Source organism: Limanda limanda, chromosome 11 (genome assembly GCF_963576545.1).
Source record: "Limanda limanda chromosome 11, fLimLim1.1, whole genome shotgun sequence".
In the NCBI taxonomy this organism is placed as follows: Eukaryota; Metazoa; Chordata; class Actinopteri; order Pleuronectiformes; family Pleuronectidae; genus Limanda; species Limanda limanda.
This window is the reverse complement of record NC_083646.1, coordinates 2,516,471-2,543,212: the sequence shown is the minus strand read 5'-3', so window position 1 is coordinate 2,543,212 and position 26,742 is coordinate 2,516,471. Positions and strand designations below refer to the sequence as shown.

Genomic DNA, 26,742 nt, shown 5'->3' with positions numbered 1-26,742 from the left:
ACTTGTTGTGGTTTACTGATGTTGGACTTTTTTTCAAGGTCTCTTTTTCAAGGTCAGTTTGGGTTTGAAGCAAAGGAACCCAGTGTATATTTACATAAACATCCTGTTTGTTGTAACATCGTCTTCATCATCCTTGCCTCACCTCCCCTCCTCTTCCTCTCTTACCGTCCCCCAGCCTGTGTATCATGAGGGACCTGCCGCTGACCGTCCAGTCCTGTGTCCTCCCTAAAGACTGCCAGCTGACCGACTGGACCGACTGGGGCCCGTGCTCCAAAGCCTGCGTGGACCCCGTGTTCCCCCGAGGAAACCGAACCCGCAGCCGACAGGTGCTGCAGTTCCCGGTGGGCGAGGGGGGGGAGTGCCCGCAGGTGGAGGAGGTGGAGTCCTGTGAACCTCAAGGGGACGCCGTGCCACCATGCGCCACGTGAGTTCCTCCTGATGATGGTTGGGGGTTTTGAATTTGAGTGAAAGGTAGTTCAGGGTTTATCACAGCCTAGAGATACAAGAGTATGTGATGTTTTGTTAATACCCTTCTCCTCCTGGACTCTGCTTTTCAACTGAAAGTACTTCCACAGTGTAGATAATGTTAATGAAAAACAGGAACCGATCGGTGTCTTCAAAAGTTAGATTGGAGATGTGCTTCCCTTCACTCTCCTCCCACCGGACCCTGTCCCTCTCTGATCGATCCGACCCGGCTGTTTCCCTTGTCTCCTTCTCCTGCAGCTTCACCTGGAGGAGCACCGAGTGGAGCGACTGCCGGGTGGACGTGTTGCTGAGCCAACAGGACCGGCGCCGCAACAACGCCACGGAGCTGTGTGGGGGGGGCCTGCAGACCAGAGAGGTTTACTGTGTGGAGGCCAATGCCGAGCTCCTGAAGTATCTCAACGACCTCAGGGAAAAAGACAAAGGTAAGAGAAAAGGGAAAATCAGGGAGAGTTGGTATACAACCTGAAGACGATGGTTTTATTCAGAATCTGCATTTAATCTTTGCTTTCAACATCATACATTTAGTTAATAGGAAATCACACCACTTATAGAATTTGCTTGGACTCTAATGCTGCATCAACACTGGAATGTTTCAATTGCCTGAAATGGAGAAATTTGGAAACACGGCCGGTCCCATTTTAGTTTAAAATCTCGGAAATCTACTTTAGTTAAGCAAAAATAGATACAGATTACTTCTGATATTTTATATATATATATATCCAACAAAATATCTAAGATTTTAAGCATTGGGTACATTTAGATTGGTTATTAGTTTGCAGCACATGAACAGTGTCAGAGCTTTTGAAAACCTGGATTCCAACTTTTGCAATTAACTTTATCGCTTGTGGTTGAAAGCAAAACCTTTAGGTTTAATTGTGACAGTATCCTGGGATCATAGCAGCAATACATCATTTCACTCTCCTAATATATTCACATATTTTTTAATACATATTATTGATGCTAATTGAAGCCTTATCATGAAGACCGGCTGCTTGTTGCTGCCGGTGATCAGGGTTTTCCACACAGTTGTGAACGGGTCTTGAGGCCAATTAAACTTCTGCCATATCTGAAGAAAACATTCCCCTGGAAGATCAGAGACGGAGATTCCTAATTTAACTTCACTTCAGCAAAACCAGTGAAAAAAACAGACTCACTCCACTGAACCAGTGTGACTCACACAAATTTAATCAGCCGCTCTTATGTCACGACTTCCCTGCCCCCTCTCTTCACTGTGACTGTGGCTTGTCAGCTTCAACTTCTCAGTCAGAACATTTAAAAGGATTTGCAGCCGCTGCCATTCTCTGCCTCTCTCTCTCTCTCTCTCTCTCTCTCTCTCTCTCTCTCTCTCTCTCTCTCTCTCTCTCTCTCTCTCTCTCTCTCTCTCTCTCTCCCCTTTAGACCAAATCAGGCGTCGTTTAGAACAAGGATTTGCTCGTGCTCGTGTGTCCTGCTGTGACTCGTCAGTGTTCACGAGTGCAAAGGCCTCCATTTCTGACACTTGTCAAGCCAGCTTAGAGTCAAAGCTGCCCTCTTAAGGAGGGTGTTAGAGACATTAGTCCAGACTAAGCTGGTGGAGACCGATCGTGCTGATCGCGTGAGGGAGAGAGTGACAAAGAGAGGAGGTGAGATTTCATTTGACACTCGTGTGCCCCATACAGAACGCTGTGTAGGGAGGTAGAGCGGGTCGCCCACTAATCACATGGTTCAGTGCTTGAGATCTTCTACCATCTCTAACTCTCTGCAGTGACCTCTCATTGACATACGTCTGCTGTATCTTTAAAACACAACTGAAGACGCACTTATTCAAACTGGCTTCATTTCCTCTGGTGTGGTTTAATGTTTGTAACGTTGTTTTTTATTATCTCTCTGTTCCACATATTTCATCTTCTTTTATTGCACATATTTCCATGTTTGCTCCTCTGTTTACGCTGTTATTTAAATGTTCTATGACTCTGAAGCACTTTATGACCTGTAGCTCTGTGGTAGGTGCTACGATAAATAAGCTTTACTAACTGTGAAAAACACATTTCCCCACAACAACATCTACACATCACGCATATTAAGTATTCTGAGGTAAGTTTCATATGCTGCCTTTTGAGATTGAGTGGATCACTGTGGAACCGAGGAGAGATTTCACACACTGGGAGAATCGGGTTTAACAATATCTGATGCAACTCGGTGTTAAAACCTGCAGCTCCAGAGCTTTAGTGAAACGTCTATAGGCTGCTACACTGGTTCATGATGGTGACATGGTGTTTATACTTCTGGGTTCTGATTCTACTTAAATTATCTTGGTTGATGTTGCATTAATTTATGATGAATGACTCATAAGTGAAGAGCCAGCTGCATCAGCTGCCTTCAATCAGCGGTCCATTGGTTTTCTTGGAATCGGCCCCAATTAAAGAATAATGCGTCTGGTAGCAAAATATTAATTCCAGGAACAGACAAAGCATCTTGTATTAAATATGGAAGGATGTTTAATGTATTAGACAGAACATGTGCCTGCAAAAAGCTGGATCAATCATACATGTCCAGGCGCCCGTAACCTCTGTTAAAACCCAGTTAAAGATTCATATATACAACGTGTTGAGAGTGGTGTGGCGAGGGCTGAGTCTGCAGAGTTGTGCGTGACCTGCGTGTGAGAGTTTGCTTGAACACACACACACACACACACACACACACACACACACACACACACATGCTCACACACTCAAGCGCAAAGTTCTTATCTTCTTGGCTCAGGATTTCTCCTCCTTCCATTGGGGGGTAATCTCCCAGCGTACCACTGAGACAGAGGGGCAGGCGGTGGCTCAGCCAGGTTCACTCTCTCTCCCCCCCCCCATATGCCTGATGCATAAATATCACCATGCAAAAGGGCACCAGATACCCTCGGGCCGAGATCTGGAATCGCTTTACCACCTCCTAAATCCCAACCTTAATCTTTATGGGGGAGCAGCACGGATCTGACCCCGGATGTGTGTCTTCCTCTCCCCGGCTGAGGTTGTGTAACTCTGGGTTCTGTGTGAGCTCAGCCTGGTGGAGTGGATGGATCCATAAAGAAACCACTTCCAACCCGGTGGGAGTTGACATTTCTTTACTGTTCCCAGTAGTTTCAGCAGCAGATTGACTGAAACGTTCTGTGGAGCTGCTTTAACACATCAGGATTCATGAGATATACTGTAAAAGTAAATTCTAGTTCTATTGAAAACTTGGCAGGAACAAAAATCACCTAAAAGAAGTGCGGGTGAGAGAAGTGACAGAAGCCATAAAACAAATAGTTCCACAGTTTGAGAAATGTGGTTATTTGCTCTTATTTTTTTCTATAGAGAGAATAAGACGAGAGAATCGATACTAATCTCATGTCTTTGCATTTAAATAAAGAGCTGGAGACTTGACATGGTCTGACCAGCTCAGCATTAATACAGGAAACAAAGAGAAACAGCCACAATGGCTCCGACTCAAGTTAAAACACATCACTACAAACTGATCCTTTAAGCTTTTCTGCAAAATCTACACATGAAACAAACTAGTTTTTCTTTTCTCTGTTACCAGTCATTTATTACTTTTTTAAAGAGAAGTACAGAGAAACAGGAAAGAGAATAAAAACACGTCGTAAACAACTTGAATCCCACAGAAGGAATTCAAGCTAAACGCTAAAACTATTTCTCCAAATGTGAAGGTAAATACACGGCTGCTGCTCCGGATGAGAGGAAACTGTTTCACTTCATATTTCAGCCGAGCACTTCTGTCTCCAGCTGTAGTCTGGGTACAAACATGAAATTACTGAGCAAAGGTTTAGAGTTACAGTGCCAGAAAACGCTGTTAAGACTTTGGCAAATACATTTTTACTTATAAAACACAACATCTGCTACTTTTGCACCTGATTTCCAGACAACTCTGGAGTTTTTTAAACCCGTAAGACTTTTGGAAACTCTGCTGCGTCTTGAAATATGAACACGTCAGAGCTGCGTTTTTAGTTTGGATGGTCGGAAACTTTCAGGAACTGATGCTATTTGATGCTAACGCCAAGTTGAGAGTCACAGGATGATTGTGCAGTTCACACTTCATGACTTCCTGCTTTGTGAGTCTCTTCCAGTTGTTGTGAGTTCCTACTACACAACTGACTGGAGACTTCACCATCTCTCACCAGTAGAAACCCAGAGACTGGTATATCTGGTCTCCACACTTTATACCACCTTCACCCGTCATTTGCTCTGATTGGCTATAGCTGTTTAAATTGTCTATAAAGTTTTTCCAGAATTAGCCTGCAAGAAATCCCGTGGGCGGAGTCAACGTGTTGGCGAAGCTCTTGAATTGTGTCGTAGAGATTTCTGATCGAATGCCGACTTGGCTCCGATCTCTGGCTTCTCTTTCTAAGACGTATGAACACACAGAGAGACCCTCGATCATTTCATCTATCTCCTTGACACACAGCAGATAATCACGGTTTCCCAACGTGGTCGGTTCCTTGGAAAGACTTTAAAGGGCGACGCAGAATCAGGACAATCAGGAGTTAATTAGCTGCCGTGAAACAAAGAAGCTAAAACGTGCCAGTAACCATGTTAGCAGGTCTGTCAGTAATCTGATTTCTTTTGATCGTGTCGTATATTCGTTAGAGTAGATCAATTTGGTGTGTGTTCAAAACATAATGACAGGCTTACGGTTATGATACCTGCCTTCTGGACTCTCAGACATTCTCAGAGAGTCCTCCAGATGTTTATCTTAGAAGTTCTCTGCCTTTTTGAAATGACCTTTGACTCTGGGAGTGACCTCTGACTAGCTAATGGATGGGAGTAGAAGGAATGCTCTTGACCAATGTGTCTTCATGTTCGGACACAAAAACATGTCCGTCTTTAGTCAGGAATCCCATGGGGGACGGCATTTACCTGAAGTCATGGGCGGAACCAATCTCTGTATATATACTGTGTGTCCAACCCCTGGAAGTCAGATCTCACTTTTTGGCCTGGGTGATTTCTCCGCGTTCTAGAGCTCGTCTTGACCTGTACTACTTTGTGTAATAAACATTATTATACTTGTAAGTACTGGGTCCGCGTTCCTTTCCTTCACCATCAACTTCAACAACCACATCAACCTCTCGGCCGACCAGAAATACACTTCAATCGTCCAACTCCAGCATCTCTAACCTGATGAGACGAACCCGTCACCTAATGTCTGTTCTGCTTCTGTTTCTGAACCACGAATCCAAACGGATTAAATCTTGTTTTTAAATCTTCTCATTGGAAACGAGCTCAGGTTTTTATAGGCTCGTCTCTCTGTTGCTTCTCCTGCTGCTGCAGCTTTACTCTCTGCTTGTCTCCTTTGTGCTGTTTCCTCTCGCTCCCTGGGTTTGTTTGATAATGCCTCAGTCTCCCCCGATGTGTGTGTAGCTAATAGCACTATCTCCCCCCCCCCACACTGTAATTACAGCGGGTCAGACCCAGAGACAGCAGAAGCCTAGTGTCCCCCCTCTCCTCTCCATCACCTTCCAGATTACAGGTAGGTGTTTCAAGGCACGCTGATTGTGAATCCTCTTCTCCTTCTTTCCTCTCCTCTCTTTCCTGTCCCTCCATATTCTCTCCTTTCCTTTGCTTAATGTCCTTAACTTGTGTTCCCTCTTCTCTTCTTTCCTAATATCTCCCCTTGTTCCCTATCTTCTCTCCTTGTTTCTTCTTGTCTTTTCCTCTGTCTGTAAATAAAGGTTTGTTTCAAAATCTCTCCTGTTTTCCTAACCTGCATCTTTATTTGATCCTGTTTTCTATTCCTCTCTTCTCGCTCCTCTCATCCTTTGCCATTGCCTCTTCTCATCTTCTCGTCTCCTCTTCTAACCTCTGTCCTTCTCTCCTCTTGTTCCTCTCTCGTCTTTTTCCTTACCTCCATTTTTATTTCATCTTGTTCCCCATAGCTTTTTTTCTTGATTCCTCTTCATCTTCTATACGTCACTCGTTTTCTCTCCTCTCTCCTTTTTAATAACCTATCTCCTCTCCTTGTTTCTTCTCATCTTCTCTCGTGACCTCTTTCCACATCTCCTCTATCCCTCCTCATCCATGTCTTCCTACTCCTCCCACTGCCCAATATCCTCTGTTCTTTTTCCTTCTCATCTTCTGTCCTTGTCTCCAATCCTGTCCTCCTCTTCTCTTGTTCCTGTCTCCTGGTTCCTCCCCTCCATTCCTATTACCTTGCTCTTGTTTACTCTCTGTCCTCTTTTCCATCCTTGATAAATGTTCTCTTCCTTCATCTCCTTCCTTCATCCTAACTCTTCTCCTTTCCTTTCCTCTCTTCTCCTCAGGCAAACTAATTCAAATATTGATTTTACCAACACTTTTAAGATTCTCACTGTTCTGATGCTCTAGATTCATGATGAAGTCTGCATATAATACAAAGCTGTGTTTTCTTACCAAGTACCTTTGTTCAGTATTATTACAGGTATTATTACTACAAAGTTCTATATTTGGGTTGAAAGTGTGAGACCGTGAGAGAAACTTTGTTCCCTCAACAACAGAATATGGAAAGTGAGACGTGAGACCTTCTCCTCGGCTGTCGACACTAATCCGTTGTCACTTCAGCACAATAGAAAAATGAACTCACTGGAGAAAATACTGTAAAAATGGACTAATAGAGAAAAGCAGGATAAAGAGAGAGACTTTTATTTCTCTCTTCATCACACGGATACTGATACTGTGTTGGATTCTGTATTCACACATGGATTGATGTGGAGAGATTGAAGTCAGTGTAGTTCCCTCAATAAGATGTGGATTAACACTGGCTCAGCAAACGCACGACTTGACTTTCAGTGTATTTGTAAGAGGAATTAGCCATTTTGCATTTCAAAAGCTCCACTTGCGTCTCCCTGTACAGTTCTGAGGGAATTATGATTCAGCTCTCCTGACTCTGGGAGACTGTAAGCTCTTAGATGTCTTGTAGGAACAGTTGGAGAACTGGAAGTAAAGTGCCTGAGGTTCAGGCGTGTGAATGACTAAGTATCCACTTTAAAATAAAAACCTATTTGAAATGTATCTCTGTAACACTTGAAAAGTGGAGATCAAACCTTCCTCCTACTTTGGGGAGAAAAGTCGTACACGTATATATTTCTCTAACTCTCGTGTCACGGCTGAAATCCTGAAGTCTTGACAACTCTGTGATGACGTTAATGTTTACACAGGTTGTTTCTCGTAATGCTTCTTGCAGACAAACATGTAATATGATGCTGTTGACACGTGAGCAAATGTAACACACAGTTCCACTGAATAATATCAGCACAGTTAACACAAATCAGCAAAATATATAACACAGATCAAATTGTTTTTAGGCTTATTATACTTATTTAACAATCAAGTCTGTTTCTCTGTAATAAAACATTTTCTTTATGTCTCTACACAGTCTTATTGCAGCTGAGTGAAATGTAATTCAAATGCACATTATTATTATTATTATTATTATTATTATTATTATTATTATCACCAGTGACTCCCTGGAACCTGGGAGGTGGTGAACTGTTGTCCTGGTGATTATGGAATCATTGAACATTCTGGGAAAACAAATTTCTTTCTGAGATAAGGGTTGGATGAGCGGATCGATGGCGTTTTCATATCTGTTCACTAATTATAAAGCAGCAGTCAGCCAGCGGAGATTAGTGTGAGACTGGAAACTGGAAGATAATCTGCTTCAAATCTGCAAAAATCCCAATTTAATAGACTTTGCTGCTCCCAGTCTCTATTAGAATTTGACTTGTAATTTATTTTTCAACCAATTAGATAAGAAAGTTTTTAATAGGAGTTTTTAAATGAGACACATTCTGCTCAGATTCAGGTGGATCATTTTAATTTGTGTTTTCTTGCTCTGCTCTAAATCCCTCTCCTGCTCCTCTCAGTTTCCGTCTAAAACAAGAGTTTTAGCTCCTGTCTCATTAACTTTGCAGAACTTTTACATTCATAAAATATACATACAACACACTAGACTAAAGAAACATTGAAAAAGGCACCAGATGTCTCCTTTGAGGTTCTGGTAGGTTGTTACCTCATGACAGAACCAGGCTGTTTCCTTCTTTTTCCAGAATAAGATGAGCTAAATGTCAAACTACGGCGTCAAGGCCGTTATCTTTCTGCCAAACACTGTTTGGGATTCAGTCTGACGAGAGGTTCGTCCTCCTTCTCCTTCGCCGTCCTCGTCTTTTCTGTCAATCTTTTACTTTCTACTCTCAAACCAATACCGAAAAAGGGGCGAAGAGGATAAAAAACCTGGACTCACGGCAGGGAGATACAGTAGCACCTCTTTGAAATGACACTGACTCCGACACACACACGAAATGTGAATGCATAAATGCATAAACTCGATATCTTCAGACACTCCACACATCAAATGTATTTATCGTGCCACGGATCAGCGGAGAAATGTGATCTGCACAGCTGTCACAGATCCGTGTCTGGCATGGAGATGGCTTCTCCCCTTTTCTATTTCCCACAAAGTTCCTCAGAGGGAGTTCACACAGACATGCATCAACCTGTTGCATCGCAGAAAGTGTTTTCTCAGCCCAACGCGGCACAGAGAGGGAAAGCAAATGTCAAATTACACCTCAAGCCAATGCATCTCTACTGTCTGTGGACTCCACGATGTGTTATGTTGCTAGCATGCTGCGGCACGAGATGATCGCTGCTGATTTATCATTCTGACGTTGGAATCTGGGAAGTGATAAACAAAACAAAAGGGGACAATAGTGTCTAGTTCACATATATGCTTCCTGTTTTCTTCTCTCTGGGTTTTATCTGATCTCTGAAGGGATTTGACTGTCAGAAATAAAAGTAAATTCAATAAATACGTGTCCTTAGTTCCTGGTTAGTGTAACGCTGGATAAAAAAGAAGGTTTGCTTGAAGACAAATCAGGATAGAAGTCAAAGTAACACAGATTCATTTCTACCTGCTGCTCATTCTGTGTTCCCTTTCCCTGGTCTGCTCAGCCTCTCGCCCGGTGGAGAACAGACTGTGCGAGGGGCCGATCCCCAACAGGTCGCAGCTTTGCCAAATCCCGTGTCCCATCGAGTGTGAGGTGTCGCCGTGGGGCGCCTGGGGGCCGTGCACCTTCGAGAACTGTGACGATCAGGCCGGGAAGAAAGGTACAGAGCTTTAAAAACAGGAAGTGGTTCACAGGCTCTGAGTGCCTCTTATCATTTTAAACATTTGAGTGATTTCTTCTGTCGAGAATATGAGACGTGTGACGAGGATGTGATGTTGACGTGAGTGACAGTCAGATTATGATCTGTAACTTACAAACAGGAATAATCCAACTCATGTAAACATTATAATTGGTTTCCATGCAAATGTTGTCAGTGTGTTATGTTGATCTATGAAGAAATCCGCATTCTGACAGCCGGGAAGAAAAACCAATGGCCTCTAATTACCACCTTGTTCCTCATTCCTCTAATTACACCAATGTATTAAAGTTAAAATGGAAATTATACAGTTTATTGTAATGTATGTTATTTCAGTAACTGCCTCTCACATAAACATTGTGTTGTTACAGTGGCAGTAAACGCTGCCCGAGCTCCATTCAACACTTTGAATGATGTTTTTTTAAAGACAGCAATATAATTGGCTCACGCTTCTGTATAAACACTATAACTGAGTCTGAAAGCACCAATGAAGCTGCCATCTTCATCATAGCTTTTACTGCATAATATTAACGTTTTTATTCAAGCTATAACCGACCATATAGCCTCATGAATATCCGATGATTGAGGGTTTCTAGTCATCGCAGGTCATCTTATTAAAAATACATAGGGAACACAGTTTCAGTGCAGCCACGTTGGAATAACATTTTCATTTCCTGTAACCGCAGTTGGCAGCTGTTCAAAGGAAGCATTCATAGATTGGGTAAAGTGCAATGTTCATTCACAAGTAGATGGATCTAATTCACTTTGCTGTATGTGGAGGAGCGATTAAGTGATCAGAGCCGTGTTCACTCAGGCTTAGAAATCATGTCACAGGCGTCTCCCTGCAGTGGACACATGTGCATTATAGATATGTTCAGAAAAAACCCTCGGGACTCAGAGAGGACCAGGTTTGTTGAGGCCTTGAGGAAATGGTCACGTTTAGTGTGAATACGTTTTATTGAAGGGCCTATGGACTGTCCCTTTGTTAATCTTTCATTTATCCCTTATTTACTAAGTAGATATAGAAAGACGAATCCTCCTGACTCACGGGCATTAACTGATTTGCTTTCTTTCTGAAATTTGTATCTCTCTCCCTGTGACTATGAGTTCAGATCCAATAATGACTCAATCATTCAAACCTGAAGTGATGGTGAGAGGTCCTCACCACAAGTGATCATTAGCTGTTAGCTTCTGTAAACGCCGAACAGTATCAATCACAACTCACACAATAGTTTTGTGTTTTTATACAGAAAGACGTAAATATTCAGAATCAAATCTTATATCGGTTTCATTGGGACCAAAGCAAGCTCATCAGAACCACCGATTATCAGTGATGGAAGAAATAGTTAAACACAAAACTTTAGAGAATCTAAAAAGATGTTCAATGTCAAAAAATCTTAGTAATTAGAACCTAAAGCTGTAAATTGGAAAAAGTGAAGTAGAAACATTGTTTCAAGTACTACAAAATAGAGAAAGTGTAAAAAATATTTAGGTGAAGATACAATATTGTCAATAGCTTTGTTGTAATTCTGATAGCTGGTGTCTTCATTCTCTTCTCCATCCTGCAGGTTTTAAACTGAGGAAGCGACGGATCACCAACGAGCCGACGGGGGGGCCGGGGAACTGCCCTCACCTGGTGGAGGCGGTTCCCTGTGACGAGCCCAGCTGCTACGAGTGGAAGCTGCTCAGCCTGGACGAGTGCGTCCCGGACCACGATAAGAGTTGTGGCCCCGGCTCCCAGCTGCCACAGATCCAGTGCGTCAACAGCATCGGTGAGACGGGAGAATTCAATCTCATTGTTTCATTTTTGGTCGTCCTCCCTTTGCAATAAGGAGAAAATGCAGGTTTGACCTTATGAGTAAAATCTGATGTTTTCAATGTCACCTCCCGACTGACCCTTCCACTCTCCAAGTACAGTTTGTACCTGAGGAGATTTCCATGACTGGACTCCCGGTTCCAATTCATCAACTTTGTGAGGACTCTCCCTCCTCCTCCTCCTCCTCCTCCTCCTCCTCCTCCTCCTCCTCCTCCTCCTCCTCCTCCTCCTCCTCCTCCTCCTCCTCCTCCTCCTCCTCCTCCTCCTCCTCCTCCTCTCTCCTGAACCTCTCATACGCTTGCTCGATTCGCCACCTCTCTCACGCTGTCGCTCTCATTACAGTCTCTTCCACTTTGCACGCACAATTAAACCTCTCTCGCTCTAAATCAAACCGATCCCTGAGTCTCGGAGTATCTCTCGTGCCCTTTGCCGCTTCCGGGTTTTTACTGCTTCCCTTTGTTACTGTAAATCTTCTTCCATAAGGGCCGGTGGAGCAGAGAAGCATTTCTGCACTCGCACCAATGTCACGCAGGAGACATTATTGATTTTAATTAAAGCTTCTTTCTGCTGGTTTGATGCGGACCAGATAGCATGTTTATTGACTGGGTATGTAAAGTTAGAGTGCAGCCGCAGCATTAGGAATCTCATTCACTTCCAAATGCATTCGGTAAATCTTCGTTTTATGATCCAGCACGTGGACTCGGCTCGTGTTTTCCCCGGCTGAGAACGTGATTTGTCCTCCTAACGTCTAACCACAAATCACAGTCCGTGCATCAGCTGCAGGTATTAGATGAAGTTGAATACTTTAGCATCCCCACACATACACACACACACACACAGAGACACACACACCCATGCTGCAGGAGAAACAGAAACTGTGTGCTGGTCTTTCTCCCTCTGACTTCACTCCCTCATCTGATGAAAATTGATTTGTTCTCTTTGGTTTATTTTTTCATTCTCTGCTTTATTTTGCCTCAGAGATTTTTCACCGCAGTATATATTTTCTGCGAGTGAGTCCCGGTCATAAAGCGAGAGAAGGCCACACAGCCGCTGCCCCAGACAACAGGCCGAGGTCGATACCGATGTTATTGAAAGCAGCTCTTGATATTCCCGGTGCTGACTGGCTGCCCGGTGAGGCGAGAGCGGTTTCTCCTTCCGCTCGCTGAGCTCTCTCTCTCGTCTCCGGCGTTCTGTTCATTCATGGTTTCTCTGTCTGAGCCTAAAAACTGCGAGGTCCTCTTGTCACTTCTTATTTTTTCATGCCGTCTCAGCTCCGTCGTGATTGGTTCACAGCACAACTGTCAAAGTGACATGTTAATGCAAAGTCGGGCCCGGGCTGCTTATTGAAGCTCAAGCGATTTCTCCTCCGCTTGAAAGTTTTCATTTCAGCCATTGAGAGATTTACATTTTCCCATCGTTTACAGAGGAAAATATTCTCTGCTCGGTTCATGGCAGCACATGAAGCAACAGCGAGGAATATGTGGGTTAATATAATCCACTTAAGGCTGATTCCAGGAGGTTTTTTAATAAAACATGAACGATGGTGCAAAAAATGTGGGAATCCCAAGAGAATCTGCTCTTTGCATGTTGAATGCCACTTTACCATAACCAGAGTCAAGAATGTGTCCGTATGAATATTCTGCAGGTAATCCATAAAAAAGGTGTAATCAGCTGTCATGTCAATTTGCAAAGCACCGGTGAAATGTTTTAAATTATTTCTGTGGTGAAGCTTTAAGGTAAAACCAGGAATGTTGGATCAACCCAGAAATGTCAGACTGGTAGGAATGCTGTTGGTTTAGATTCTTATGCTGAATGGATTCATTTATTCAGTCTCTCAAGATCAAGATCCATGAATTACTTTTTAGAAATCATTGAAAATGTCCTAAGAAAACGTTCTATCTCGCAAAGTTATGGAAAGTGAGACGCCAGTTATCTCCATTTGACTACTTTATGTAAACTTACCACTAAAATAATGTTAAAATCCTTGATTACACTGAATACTACTTAGTTCAAAAGTACAGTAATGTGCAAAATGTTTAAAAGTGACACTACTTTCAATATGTTGCTGTTATAGCAGCTCATCTCAGCCTCTTATCTCGTGGTCGGGCTCCTTCGTTGGGAAACAAGTGAATCTGAGGGGCCGTTAGATGAAAACTAAGAAGTAAAATTCGTCAAGTACTAGATGTAAAGAGAAGTAAACACATGAATCGCTTGGAGAACAAATCCAGCTTCACTCTCCTCATAATACCCTGTTTATGAGTGTGAATGAAGCTTTCATTGTATTTTGTTTTAAATCTTCACTGCTCGTCTCGTTCCTGCACCGGGCACGAGGCGGGCGAACTCTGCCAAGCTCGTCCTGCTGCCAGTTTGGAGAATGTCCCCCCCCCCCCCCAGTTGTCTGAGGGGACAGACAACTTCTTGAGAAAACGAGCACGTCTCCGCAATTTGAAATGAGCTGTGTGCTTGACATTGTGCGATCGATTAAGACGCACACAGCTGCTGGAGCCGCCTCTGTAGTGAAGTGCAGTGTGAAGGTGATCATTTGATTATTGCAATGAAGCCTTTAAATCTATTCTCAAGTTACTACCAGTGCATCCAAAATTAGTAAAGTGAACTTTGATCACTTAATCAGCAAGAAATAAACCCACGTTACAAAAAAAACATAATCAAAGATCCTTCATTGAGACAAAAGCATCTTGTTGGATATTGTGATTTATCAGCTGTATAAGTGACCTGCCACTGGACTCAGGCTCCAGAACCCTGAGGCCATTCACAGACGTTCACCTGTTTATTCAAAGTTCTCGACTCTCAAACCCTCGAACTCGAGAATCGGTTTTTCGTTGCCGTTGTCGAGAATGAGCTGTTGTCGTGATTGACAACATCACTTAACTCGATGAGTCTCAGCCGCTGCCGCTGCAGACTGATGCTCGGGAGTCAAAGTCAATTAATCGTGAACGTGACGCGGTTCCCAATTATTCTAAATTCAACGCTGCTCTTCTTTGTCCCCTGAACAATACACAAGACAAGTGTGAAGCCTGATAAGATGAACAGCTCTGTGTGAGCCACAGACAGACAGACAGTAGATATAAACATTAATATTACTCTACATCACCTCCTTATGTTCTTATTATTGATTGTAAGTTAAAACAGTGTTAATCCAGAATCCCTATTTTCACCTTGTAACAAAAATGGAATCGTATCCTCCCTCTGTTTCCTTTTTATTTCTTCAACTTTATCTCACAGCCTAGTTGTATTTTCTGTTGTTCTTCTTCAGGTGAAGTTGGGGATGGAACCCTGTGTTCGTCCTCCCCGGCTCTGGAGCCCGTGGCCTGCCAGGTGCCTTGCTCCCGGGACTGTGTCCTCAGCGACTGGACGCCCTGGTCCACCTGCTCCCAGACCTGCTCCAGTAAGACCATCGAGGGGAAGCAGATGAGGATCCGCTCCATCCTGGCGTACAACGCCGGCGAAGGTGAGTCTCCACCTGCCGACAGCCTTCCGCACCGTCGAGTATGGAGATCCATGCAGATGAGATGAGGGATATTGGCTTAGTCACGGCCTTTCAAGTCGTCCTTCGCTGTCACTCAACAAATGTCTGGATTTCACACTCGTCTGCTTGTGCGTTTGTCCTTATCTCCGACCGTCTGCTTATCGGCCCGGCTGATTATTCCTGTCGGTCTGTCTCCGCGCCTGACACTCACTCCTCTATCTCCTTCTAAGATCATTCCTCCACTTACGCTTGTTCTCTCTGCTCTAAATCTGCATGTGTGTGTGTGTGTGTGTTTTTTTCTTTTTGTCATGACACCAAACATTTCATCTGGGTGTGTTTCCCTCTCTTCAGTCACTGCGATGGTCATAGCGTGGATCACGGTGATGGAGGGTAACATTTGTAATTAAACTGTTGCCGGTAGCTGTGTTGAACCTCTAGCTGTGTGTCGACACGTAGCAAAATGAGAATTGTTCGCTTGTTTTCCGTTGTAAACACTATTGTGAATTATCATAACAGCTTTAGGGTAAGTTATAAATGATTTAGAAGTCACTCGAGCAGATCTGTTATAGTCAGGGCTCGTTGGCCATGTGTGAAATTAGCTTCAGATTGTGTTGTGCTGCTCTCTGTTGTTCTGCCGTTGTGTTAGTTCACGTCCTGCTTGTCTCCCTCATCACGTTAACATGTGTAACATCTGTTTTGTTGAAGGTCTTTCACGGGTCCCGAGGTTTCCAGAACTTTTCGGTAAATCTCAGTAGCAGTAGTTGTACGTGAAGTAGCTTTAGAATAGTTAATAAAATACAAATACAAATTATATTCAGGTATCTAATTCAGTCACGTTTTTTACACACACACACACGCAACAACAATACCTGAAAAGAGGTGTTGTCTCCCCCCCCGGCAGAGCAGATAATCTGATTAGATCACGAGCTTCTCTCCAGCTCCTGTGTTGCATACTAATGAGGAAATAAAACTATTCAAACGACAGGACGTACTCAAAGCTTCAAGATGCCCAGGCTTCATATTAATACTCAACCACCAACATGTTTGAATAGAATCTCATGGTAATCACACTGATAATAAACCTAATTAATGACCTCTTTAAGAAACAGCTCCCATTGAATGTTATGGTGATTATGATGCCACCTCATGAAGTACATCTTAATACATGACACTCATCATCATATCACATGCTAATATATCACCACTTGCTCCCGCTCTTTGTGAATGAGCCAGTAAATCCTGAGAACATGAATGTATTGAAAATTAATTACACTGATGGGATCTTGGAAGTAATAACCACAATTCAACCGGAGAACCGCTTGTTTCATCTTTAAACATTAAACCATCGGTTGCTAGCATCAATCAAAGCAGCATTTTCAAACTTTTTTAATTCAAAAATGAAAACGTAATCATATGGGTGTGGCCTAAATCAAGTTAATCTTTATTTTTAAATGTATTAGCCACAATTCCTGCCTCACACAGCAAAACTAGTTGTTTGGAATTTCAAAACAAGACTATTTCCCCAACGTGTAGTTTTTCAGTATCTTGTATCTACGGAAGCTTCACATTTTACCGTCTGACTTCTCTATGTTGGGCGTCAGCTCCGGCTCATTGGAGGCATCGTGTCATGCTAGCGTTAGCACGAGCATCTCCATGTTGTTCCTCAGCTGAGACGGCAGTCAGCAGGAGGGAAGTCCGCCTCAGTATCTATGAGGCTGAGATTTGTTGCAGTTGGCAGCCGGTGATTCAGGCCCGACTGTGGCTACACCGCCGCTCATTACGGACCTGGCTCTCTGTCAAACTGCAGCAGAGAAACACAGGTTTACAGCAGCTCTCTCTCAATCTCTGCTCAAATCCCAAAGTGGCTCAAATTACTCCAGAACGAAGAGAGGGCGTCTCTCAGTCCATCCAGCACACAGCTGAGTGAGGGAGGGAATGACTCAGGAGAGAAAAGAGATGCATGTCAACAACTCCTCATGAGCGTGAATAATCACAAGAAAACACAAAGAATCTCGGTTGTACAGTTTATCAATAAAACTATAGGGTAGTCATATTCTACACATATTAATTAGCTGATATTAATTTGGTTCATGGCTTGATTAGGTTCCTTTTTTTCAATCTCTGTCTTAATAAGCTGTGTGGAACTGGGCTGTCAAACAGAATTAGGGCCATAAATAAGTGCTAATGCAAACATTTCACCTTTAAATGATATTGAAGAAACAGTTGATTTACAGGCACACACACACACACACACACACACACACACACACACACACTGACAGCATTGAGGGAGAGCAATTCAAAAACAGCAGCGTCAGACGTACAACAAAGAATATGAAGTGAAAGTTATCAGTATGCATATTTATTATTTCAGGTCAGCACCTTGAAAGTATTGAAATCCCACATGTCCGGCTCACACACTCCAACATGTCCGGGATTATCTTGAGTTTGCGGTTTCAGGAGAATCGTGTTTCCTGACACGTCCTTCAACACAAGGACGAGCCTGTAATCTCTGAGGACAGGCAAGGAACTGATGATGCTGTGAGAGGAAAAGGCGAATACACAAATACAAACTTATAATGACAATGATGAAGCAAAACAGAAGAGTGCAGTGAGAGCACCTGAGCCTTTATCACACTTAAGCACATAGAATTGAGCAGCCGTGTTCGAATCAATCAGCCGGAGCCTCGGGGAAGGAAACTCAGGAAACTTAAAAACTGTCTCATTCCGTTTCCTTTCAAAGTTGTTTATCAACAATTTCCATCTCATTGTGCAAAAGAATATAAGTTTCCTCACTTAAAACTCCTCATGCATTTTTGGCAGAGCATTCAAATTGGGCGACATTCTTCTATTTAACTGCGGCTGAATGTAAGTGCTCAGGGCGGAAACAATATTTGGCTCGTTTCCACGGAGGTAAATAAAATCCTGGGGAGCTTCTGCAAACGCAGCTTTTATCATTTTGTTCTCTACTGTCAAGTTACATATGAGGTCGGGAGGCTGGTGGAGGCATTTCTTAAACAATGGAACTCCAGGACACTCTCACTATAAAGGAGCTTTTATGTGGGAGACTGTTCTATTCACTAGGTTTCACACATCCTGCAGTTTCAGGGAAGAAAAATAGGTTGAAAATAATTTATAGAGCTCTTTACTGGAGCGTGCATCGCATGGAGAAAATGTGCCTGGAGTCTGAGCCGCAGATACGTTTTAAATACATCATAACTCTGGTCTTTAGGAATAATACATGTCAATTTGTGATTATCAATGTGCCTGGTTTTAGCCATAACTGGAAAAAAAAACTACTGGCTACACACGTCCATGTGATATTCTTACATGTGATGAATTAATTAGCTCAAAAAAATTAAAGGAACACTTTTTAATCAGGGTTTAAAATGGACAAGCCTGCCACGTCACTTTTTCACTGTGATTTTCGGGGTGTCTATAAAATTGAGCCCTCTGTAGGCTGAAAACTTTTATTTCCATCAAAGATGTGGCATCCTCTTGTTCCTAAGACATTAAACTGTCCATATCAGTATAAATATCCAACATCCTTTTTTTTCACAATGAGATCTGATGTGTTTTCAAAGTGTTCCTTTAATTTTTTTGAGCAGTGTATATCTTTAGTTTCTTAAAATCCTCCTGATGATGCAGAATCAATGGTTCATAGCTAGTTGACCACCGAGGTTATTATGATACATAGACTGTACGTAAAGATGGACATGAACTCGATAAGTCATAAATCCATCCTCCTCCTCCAACATGATCCAAAACAAAAAAATCCCCACAGAGCTTTAGGACTCTACAGAGTTTGTGATTTCACTTTGCACATATTTCATGTTTTATAAATGAAACTGGTTTAGTTTCCTGTGCATTTAGAGCTATTTATAGAGCTGGAAAGAAAACTACTGGCGACACAAGTGATATTCTTACTTATGTGATGAAGCAATTCATATATTTAGTTTCTCAAAAACCTCCTGATGATGTAGAATCAATGGTTCATAGCTAGTTGACCACCGAGGTTATTATGATACACAGCCTGTCATAAAGATGGACATGAACTCTCCCAAATTCGAAGCCGATAATTCATAAATCCCACCTCCTCCGATATGATCCAAAACAAGAAGCTGAAAGAGGCTAAAAATCCCCACAGAGCTTTAGGACTATACAGACTATACATTTGTTTTTTCACTTTGAACATATTTCCTGTTGTATAAATGCAACTGGTTTAGTTTCTCGTACATTTAGAGCTATTTGTCTTTAATAATTTTCCCCTCGACTCTCTTTTGCTCTCTCCAGGCGGAGCCCTGTGTCCCAACAGCAGCTCCCTGCAGGAGGTGCGTAACTGCAACGAGCACGCCTGCACGGTTTACCACTGGTCCACGGGAGCGTGGGGACTCTGCTCTGACGACCCCTCGTCCACGTCCGTCAACACGTCCACCAGCGGCAGCACGCAGGGTTCCTGCTCCACGGGAATGCAGACTCGCAAGGTCATGTGTGTGCGGGTCAATGTGGGACAGGTGCCTCCTAAGAAGTAAGCTGCTCTTCGTCTGATTTCTCTTTCTCACACTTGTTTACGCTTGGTTTCAAGCAGCCGTGTCTGTGCCTTCGCCTGAGATACGTGTGCAGATTGTTTTTTCGCTGCAGCCGTCTTGTTTTAGAATTAGAGGTTATTTCTAGCCTCTCTGATTTGTAGGTGTATATAAGTGTGAAATAAGCTCCTGGAATACTGGGTCAGAGTGGAAATCGCTCACTTCTCTGAGGTAAAGTCTGTTTGCTGTGAGCAGCGGCTCATCGAGGTCTGAGCGCTGGCACGATTTCATTTCAAACAATTCTCTACTTCAGCAGATTCTACAGATTCACAGAGACACTTTTATTGAAAATGGAAGAAACAAATCTGTGAAACCTGGAGGTGTGAATCCACAGATGGAAGCAGAGAAGAGCTTCGGTCGCCTTTTGATGTGTGAAATAATTAATTTAAGAACCTCTAACTGCAACACTGATTAACATGAAGACATTCTTCAAGTCTCTCTTACATAGCGAGGTCAAACTGTGAGCATCTGTTAGGATGAGTGAGTGTTTCAAGCTATGAACACCTCAGTACCTCAGTAGTTAACTCTGCATGGTGGAAAAGCGCAGAATATTCATGAATATACACAGTTGTAAATCAGAAAATGCTAAATTCAGAATAAATCTGGAATTTAGTAGAATTGAATATCTACTTAGACATCGAAATTTAACAAATCACCATATTCAGGATAGGCTAGTATGAGTTTACTGAGTGTACTGATGGTGAGAAAGTGGAGATTAAAAATCAAAAGAGGAGTCGAGGAGTGAGAGAGAGATGAGAGAAGCAGCGGAGGATAGAAGTGAAGCGAGAGCAGGAGAGTGAAAGCGAGTCGGAGAACAAGGAGCCGGAGCTGGTTGAGAAAGACGAGCAGACTTCTTCGTGAAGTTAACTCCCAATTCATATCTTCCCCTCGCAGGCAACCATGGATAAATAAATAATCTTCCTGTCCCTTAAAGTCTAATTAGCCCTGCCGTTTTGGGCGCTGGTAATTTCTCATTGATGATAATGACAGTAATTAAGTGGGATTGATACTTTAAGGCAATTTAATCATAAGGCAGATGAGAGACAAGAGGTTTGTGGTGAATGCTGAGGACCACCCTGCATGAGGTGGGTTCCAATACACGGTCATGTTTACTTTACCATCCGACACAAGGTTCATCTTCCTCCACGAGACAAGAGGAAGGAGCAGATCTGCTTTGAGAAGGCTGAGAACAACCCAGAGGTTCCCTCATGTGTGTTCCTCCCTCCCCGCTGAACGAGTTTCTATAATCACAGAAAATCCTCCTGTATTCTCCCTCCCAAGCGTAGTTAGCAGGAGTGGATGGAATCATAAATTATTTAAAGGCTCGGGGGGGGTGCGGGGTGTGTGTACATGGGAAATGTGATTCACAGAGAACACAAGATAAAATGAAGATTAATGTCCAGTTCAGCGTCGGCTGGTTCAGCAGATGACCCAGACGCATCATTTGCACTTATCAGGCCTCAGCAGAAAGGTCGGAGTCCGGGGTGTCTTGTATTTTACTTTTAAAACGACAAAGAGACCAACACGAGTTCAGCAGATTGCAGAGTCGCGGTCTTGTAGGTGTCAAGTGGAACGCCCCCGAGCGGCTAAAGGGTTCCGGCCCATTTGCAGCCATTATCTTTTAATTTAGCTGCTCAATAACTAAGTGTGGGTTGAAAAACTCAGGGAACACTTTCTCATCCAGTTGAATGAGAAAGTGTTATTTTTGTTTAGTTTTTGTAATGTTTGTGCTCTGATGATTGTCTCATTTTTTTAAACAGGGCAAGAGTGGAAATGCTCTTGTGAAAAACACACTAAGCATTCAGAAGTCAGTCTTTTTTGAATATCCACTTCACTTGACTAGTTTCAATCCATTCACAGAGTAGAAAAGAACATTTACTTTTCACTTGTAACACTGGGGCAATCTCAAGCTCCTGAAGTTTACTGGCGGCCAGTCGGTTCTCTGTGAGCTTAACAGACAGAACGTAAACAAAAACAAAGTCCACATGATCCACTGTGATTCAGGCCACAGGAAATAAAACATATATGTCAAGAGTGGAAAATCCACTTGTGAAAAACACACTAAGCATTCAGAAGTCAGCCTATTTTGAATATCCACTTCACATGACTAGTTTCAATCCATTCACAGAGATATAGAAGAACATTAACTTGTTCCTGGGACAATCTCAAGCTCCTGATGAAAGTTTACCGTCTGCCAGTCGGTTCTCTGTGAGCTTAACAGACAGAAAACCACAAAGTCCACATGATCCACTGTGATTCAGGCCACAGGACATAAAGCATACATGTCCTCAGAGCCTCAGTTTCCTGGTGTCTGGAGAGGAAAAAGACCAGAATGTCACATGTTGTGAGAGTCGTCAAACGAGAGTCTCTCCACCGACTGGGGCTTGTTAGTGGAGCGGGGGTGCTGTCCGTGGTGCTGAACAAGTTTCCTCTTGTTTTTCAACCTCACCTCAGACTCTGTTTGTTTTCTTTACTGTTCATCATTTGTTGTGCAGCTCTGTCTGTTGTTGGAACCCTATAAAGACGTTTTCCGTCAAAGTGTTGAGGTGGATTTTCGTCAGACCACTGGAACGAACCAGCAGGGGACCAGTAACAGGATGGAAGCCAGCGAGGAGACTTTCATTGTAGCACAACAGACAGAAGCTCTCTGGGTGTAGAACCTTTCACTTTTGTTGAAGCTGTGAACACACACACACACACACAAACACACAAACACACACACAAATGGGTCTTATTAGGTTGACTGACAATTAGCCGTGTTTTCCAGCTATCAAAGAGCAACATGAGGCTTTTAAACGGAGCTGGAGGAGGTGAAATTATCTGCATTCAACATACGTGAGCGCTGGAGGTGAAAAGAAAAACAAACAACAAGAGTAGAATGCAAAACCTCCACCGAGGCTCAGCATTCATAAAAGGAGTGGGCATCTAAAGCAGCTGGAAATAAATGAATAAATAGGAGAGGATCAGCTGAGCTATAACTGATGTGGGCTGGAGTATAGATCTGCTTCTCTCAGCTGAGGAACCGGAGTGTGGCTGCACTTGACCCGACTGAACCAACATTACGCTCAATTCCCTGATGATGCTGATGCTTTTTACTGTGTAAACCTCAAAGGGCTTGTCAGGAAAATATCTCCTCACCCGCTGATTCAATGGCAGCAGCGGAGTTCACCGTCTATTATAAGATTCCCTGTAGGTGTCGAGCTGAAGAACGAGTCTCATGTTCCTGCTGGTCGCACCAGTCTGTGATCCCCAGCGCCCCGGTGTTAAAGCACCTGCCTTCATTATGCAGCTTCTTTTAATCTGACACCTGCCTGTGGTTGTGTAAAAGGTTACGGCCCTTCTGTCGTGGCAGCTTCTGACGCCTTGCATCTCCCCGGGTGGATTCCACGAACCTTAATGGAAACGTGTCAACATTAAAGAACGTCTGAGTTTGTACATTTTTCTACCAAAGCAAAACCTGCAGCAGCTCCGGTCTCCCGGCCATCTGTTGCTCCGGGGCATCGTTTCCTCGCCTGCACTCGGGGAGTGACTTGATATGGTTATTGTTTATTTTCCTTTTCTTTTTTTTCATATCTTCATCTGCCTCCACCCGACTGGCAGGTATGGTTGATCAGTGCACCCGTGGGATCCGAGCAGAGCTAACAGACGTGGCCGTGTGCACCCTGCTTATGCAGATGTGCTCCGTCTCGTTCGCAGATGGATCTGAGCTGTCTCCCTCCAACAGCCCCAGGCAGTGAACCTCACAGAGTGCATGTCACACACACAGACACACACAGATACACACACACACACACACACACACACACACACACACACACACACACACACACACACATAAACACTGACTGTCAGAGCCCAATAGAAAAACCGGAGACACAACAGAGAGGAATATGTCAGTGCCTCGGGCTCGGGCTGCGATCATCCTATCGAGAAAGCTGTTGTGGTGTGAGGGGGGGGGGGGGGGGGAAACAACAACAGTGTGTGCTTATTGATTCTGACAGCCTGTGTGCTGAGTGTGTGTTCGTATAATCACATTGATGCTGTGGAATTTGTGTAAAAAAAAAGAAATGATTTGCCGGTTATGATGTTCGACAGGAGCAGCGTTAAACCCAGTCAATCACCCAACCCCCCCCCCCCAGCTGTGTTTCTTAATGGAGACGGTTTGTTTTTGACGCTGAAGGGCCTCGAGGCCGAAGACGCCTCTGAAGGGTCCTTGAAGAGCTGCAGCAGCTTTATGCTAAATTACACAAATGATGTTCCTGTTGTGTCGTCTGCAATTTTGATTATTAAATGAATCGGGTCTTATCTTTTCCCAGCAGACCTTGTTTTCCACTCTCTTAAAACTACAGACAGTCCTTCGTTTTGACTTTCCAGTCGTCATCCTGCTCAACCATCTGCTCATTCTCAGAAAACTGCTGCTGCTCACTGGTGCTAATAGCGGCTCGGAGAACACGGGTATCCGTCGAGCTGCCTGTCTTAATGTCGTGCTCTGGGACTCGCTCCCGGCGCCATGTTGCGTGCGTCTTTGACTTCGAAACAAATCATGACATTTAAAGATCATTAGCAGATCGTGACACTGACTGGAAGCAGCCAGTCGGTTACAAACAGATGCCATTAGTGGACGTCTTCATTCATTTCACTGGAGTGCGTTTCCTCAGTGACACAAACACACACACACACACACACACATGTGAACTGGTGGGAAACACAAGAAGGAGAATGTGTAATATGAAATTGTGCAGCTGAGCTAAAATACCCCGAGCGCCTTGTAAATAAACTTTGTTTTCCCTTCGAACAAACAATAAAAAACATTGTGACAAGCAAAGATAAAAGAATTTAATGTCACAGACAGAAATGACAACAGGAGAAATAAAGGAGGAGACGCAGTGGAACAACAAATTTATACGTAATAAAAAATGCATAAATGACAACACAGTATTACAACGAGCTCTCACACCCCCCGTGGATGAGCTGCAGCCAAGCGTTGTGCTGGAAGAACTCAGGAAGGGATTGTGGAAGTGGAAGCTCTCCAACCTGCTTTGACTCAAAGCCCTATGTGTTAAATTTGTAAAACCTTTCCTTCAAACCCCACATTGACAATCTTGTGAAGAAATTGAAACTTAAATTGGGCTTCTTCTTCAGGCACAAATTTTGTTTCTCTTTTGAGGTGAAAAAGCGGCTTGTCACTGCAACGTTCTTATCCACTTTAGATTATGGAGATTTGATTTATATGAATGCCTCAGCTAAATGTCTATGTAAGATTGATGCAGTTTACCATGCTTCTCTGAGGTTTATCACTAACTGTAGAGCCCTGACCCATCACTGTGAATTGTATTCTCGAGTGGGTTGGCCCTCTTTGTCCACCAGGAGGCTGGGACATTGGTGCACTTTTATTTATAAGGCCATGCTTGGGCTACTGCCATCATATATTTGTAATTTAATCACACAGAAAAGTGTTGCTTGTTACAGTCTGCGCTCAAACAATCAGATGCTTTTGTTAGTTCCATTGGCCCGCACTGAATCAGGAAAAAGGGCATTCGTCCACTCTGCTCCCACCACATGGAACTGGCTGCAAAAAGATTTTAAATTAACCGAAATGATTTCTTTGAACGCTTTTAAATCTACGATGAGACCATTTCAGACCACTTCTTTTACTTGCAGATGTTTTTTATGAATTTTAATTTATTTGTAACTGTTTTTTTATCATTTTAATTTCTGTTTATATGTTGTGAGTGTAATATTGTGAGTGTACATATGTTATTTGTTGCTGCCTTTTGGCCAGGACTCCCTCGAAAAAGAGGTTTTCAATCTCAATGGGACTTTCCTGGTTAGATAAAGGTCAAATAAAAAAAAATAAAAAAACAGACAGATTGGTTAAAAGGCGATTACAGAAAAATTAAATTAAGAATGAAAGTCTTTACCACAGACTTTGAGGCTTTTGAACTGTGCACAACTTTTACACACAAGAGGAAAGAAGAACTCAAATAGTCTCATTAGTCCAAAACCAAACGATTATTCAACAGCTCTGTATGATTTACATTCTCCAGCTCATGTTATCTAGATATTAATTTGAGCTATGTGAGAAATGAGATGTTTGTGGAAACTCAGAAACACAAGAAGAGACCCGGACACCACCTGAGGTCTTACACACTTTAATATTCTCTCCACCTGCACCAAGTGTGGGAGGAATTCGAACCAACAATCAATGCTGTTGTTTTTCCAGCGAGGACAAAACATTTGCTCGTGTTTGTGTGATTTGCACAGACACACAAACACGGGGGGGGGGGAGGAAAGCAGAGAAGGTGAAATCTAAAACTCCGGCAGTCTGAAGATGTTGCTTAATATTCAGAGCCTGTTCTGCAACAGTCGAGCTGTATTTTTAAACTTCAGTGTTTTTACCGGAATGAAAATATTACTTTAATGCGCACGTCCGATCCCGAAGCTCAGACGCAAACAACTTCTGAGCAGCGCAGGGACATAAAACAAAGAATATAAATATGAACTATTTAATCATTTCCCTGCTTATTGGACTGCTCATCTAGTAAATAGCCTTTCTCTCCTTTCCGTTGACACTTTGATTGCGTTTAGATCTTGTGTTTTTCATTGCACAGTTTGTTTTTGTCTTCATATTCTCTGCCAGCTTCGCCTTGATAAGAAGATCCTTGATCTCACTTGAGCTAAAAACAGCTTTATATACGGTGTTTAGCAGCGGGTTCGAGTGTAGAAACAGTTCTCCAGTGTCACTTCACAGGTTGGATTTCCACAGCTTTCCGTCCTGTTGACGTGTCCTCGAGCGAGACACCTGTTCACCCGCTGCTCTGCAGACGTGAGCATCGACTGAAACACAAAACGTGAAACGCATCCTCGCTCTGCTGCAGTCGGCAGCTGCTTCCTTTTTCCCGGGGACCATTCGCTCGTATGAAGACACCGGAGGATTTGTTCCGCTCCGGAGGGATGGAGCTCCGTCTATTGGTATTAAAAGTAAATCTCCCCTTGTGTCACTAATGCATTATTACATTTTGCCTGTGAGGCTCCCTATCGCTTCCCTGGTAACGCCGCGCTAACGAGCACGGGTTCGCCCGGAGGAGAAGACTCCTTCTTAGCAACATTAACTCTGACCCAGATGATCGTGGTGTCAGCCCGACATGAGGAAACAGAGCGGCAACATCTGGCTGCGAGAACCAGCGGAGATCAGATTACAAGATGTCTCCCAGCAGGTCTCTC

General features: G+C 43.3%; 1 protein-coding gene across 1 annotated transcript in view; it reads left to right on the top strand.

Annotated features, from left to right (window-relative positions):
- Nucleotides 1–26,742, top strand: part of thsd7ab (thrombospondin, type I, domain containing 7Ab) — a 132,601-nt gene that overhangs the window by 53,790 nt on the left and 52,069 nt on the right. The window contains exons 3-9 of the mRNA XM_061081407.1: nucleotides 176–424; nucleotides 724–908; nucleotides 5,914–5,982; nucleotides 9,438–9,593; nucleotides 11,198–11,401; nucleotides 14,720–14,914; nucleotides 19,226–19,460. Of these exons, the coding sequence (XP_060937390.1) occupies nucleotides 176–424; nucleotides 724–908; nucleotides 5,914–5,982; nucleotides 9,438–9,593; nucleotides 11,198–11,401; nucleotides 14,720–14,914; nucleotides 19,226–19,460 (1,293 nt within the window). The remainder of the gene's footprint in view (nucleotides 1–175; nucleotides 425–723; nucleotides 909–5,913; nucleotides 5,983–9,437; nucleotides 9,594–11,197; nucleotides 11,402–14,719; nucleotides 14,915–19,225; nucleotides 19,461–26,742) is intronic.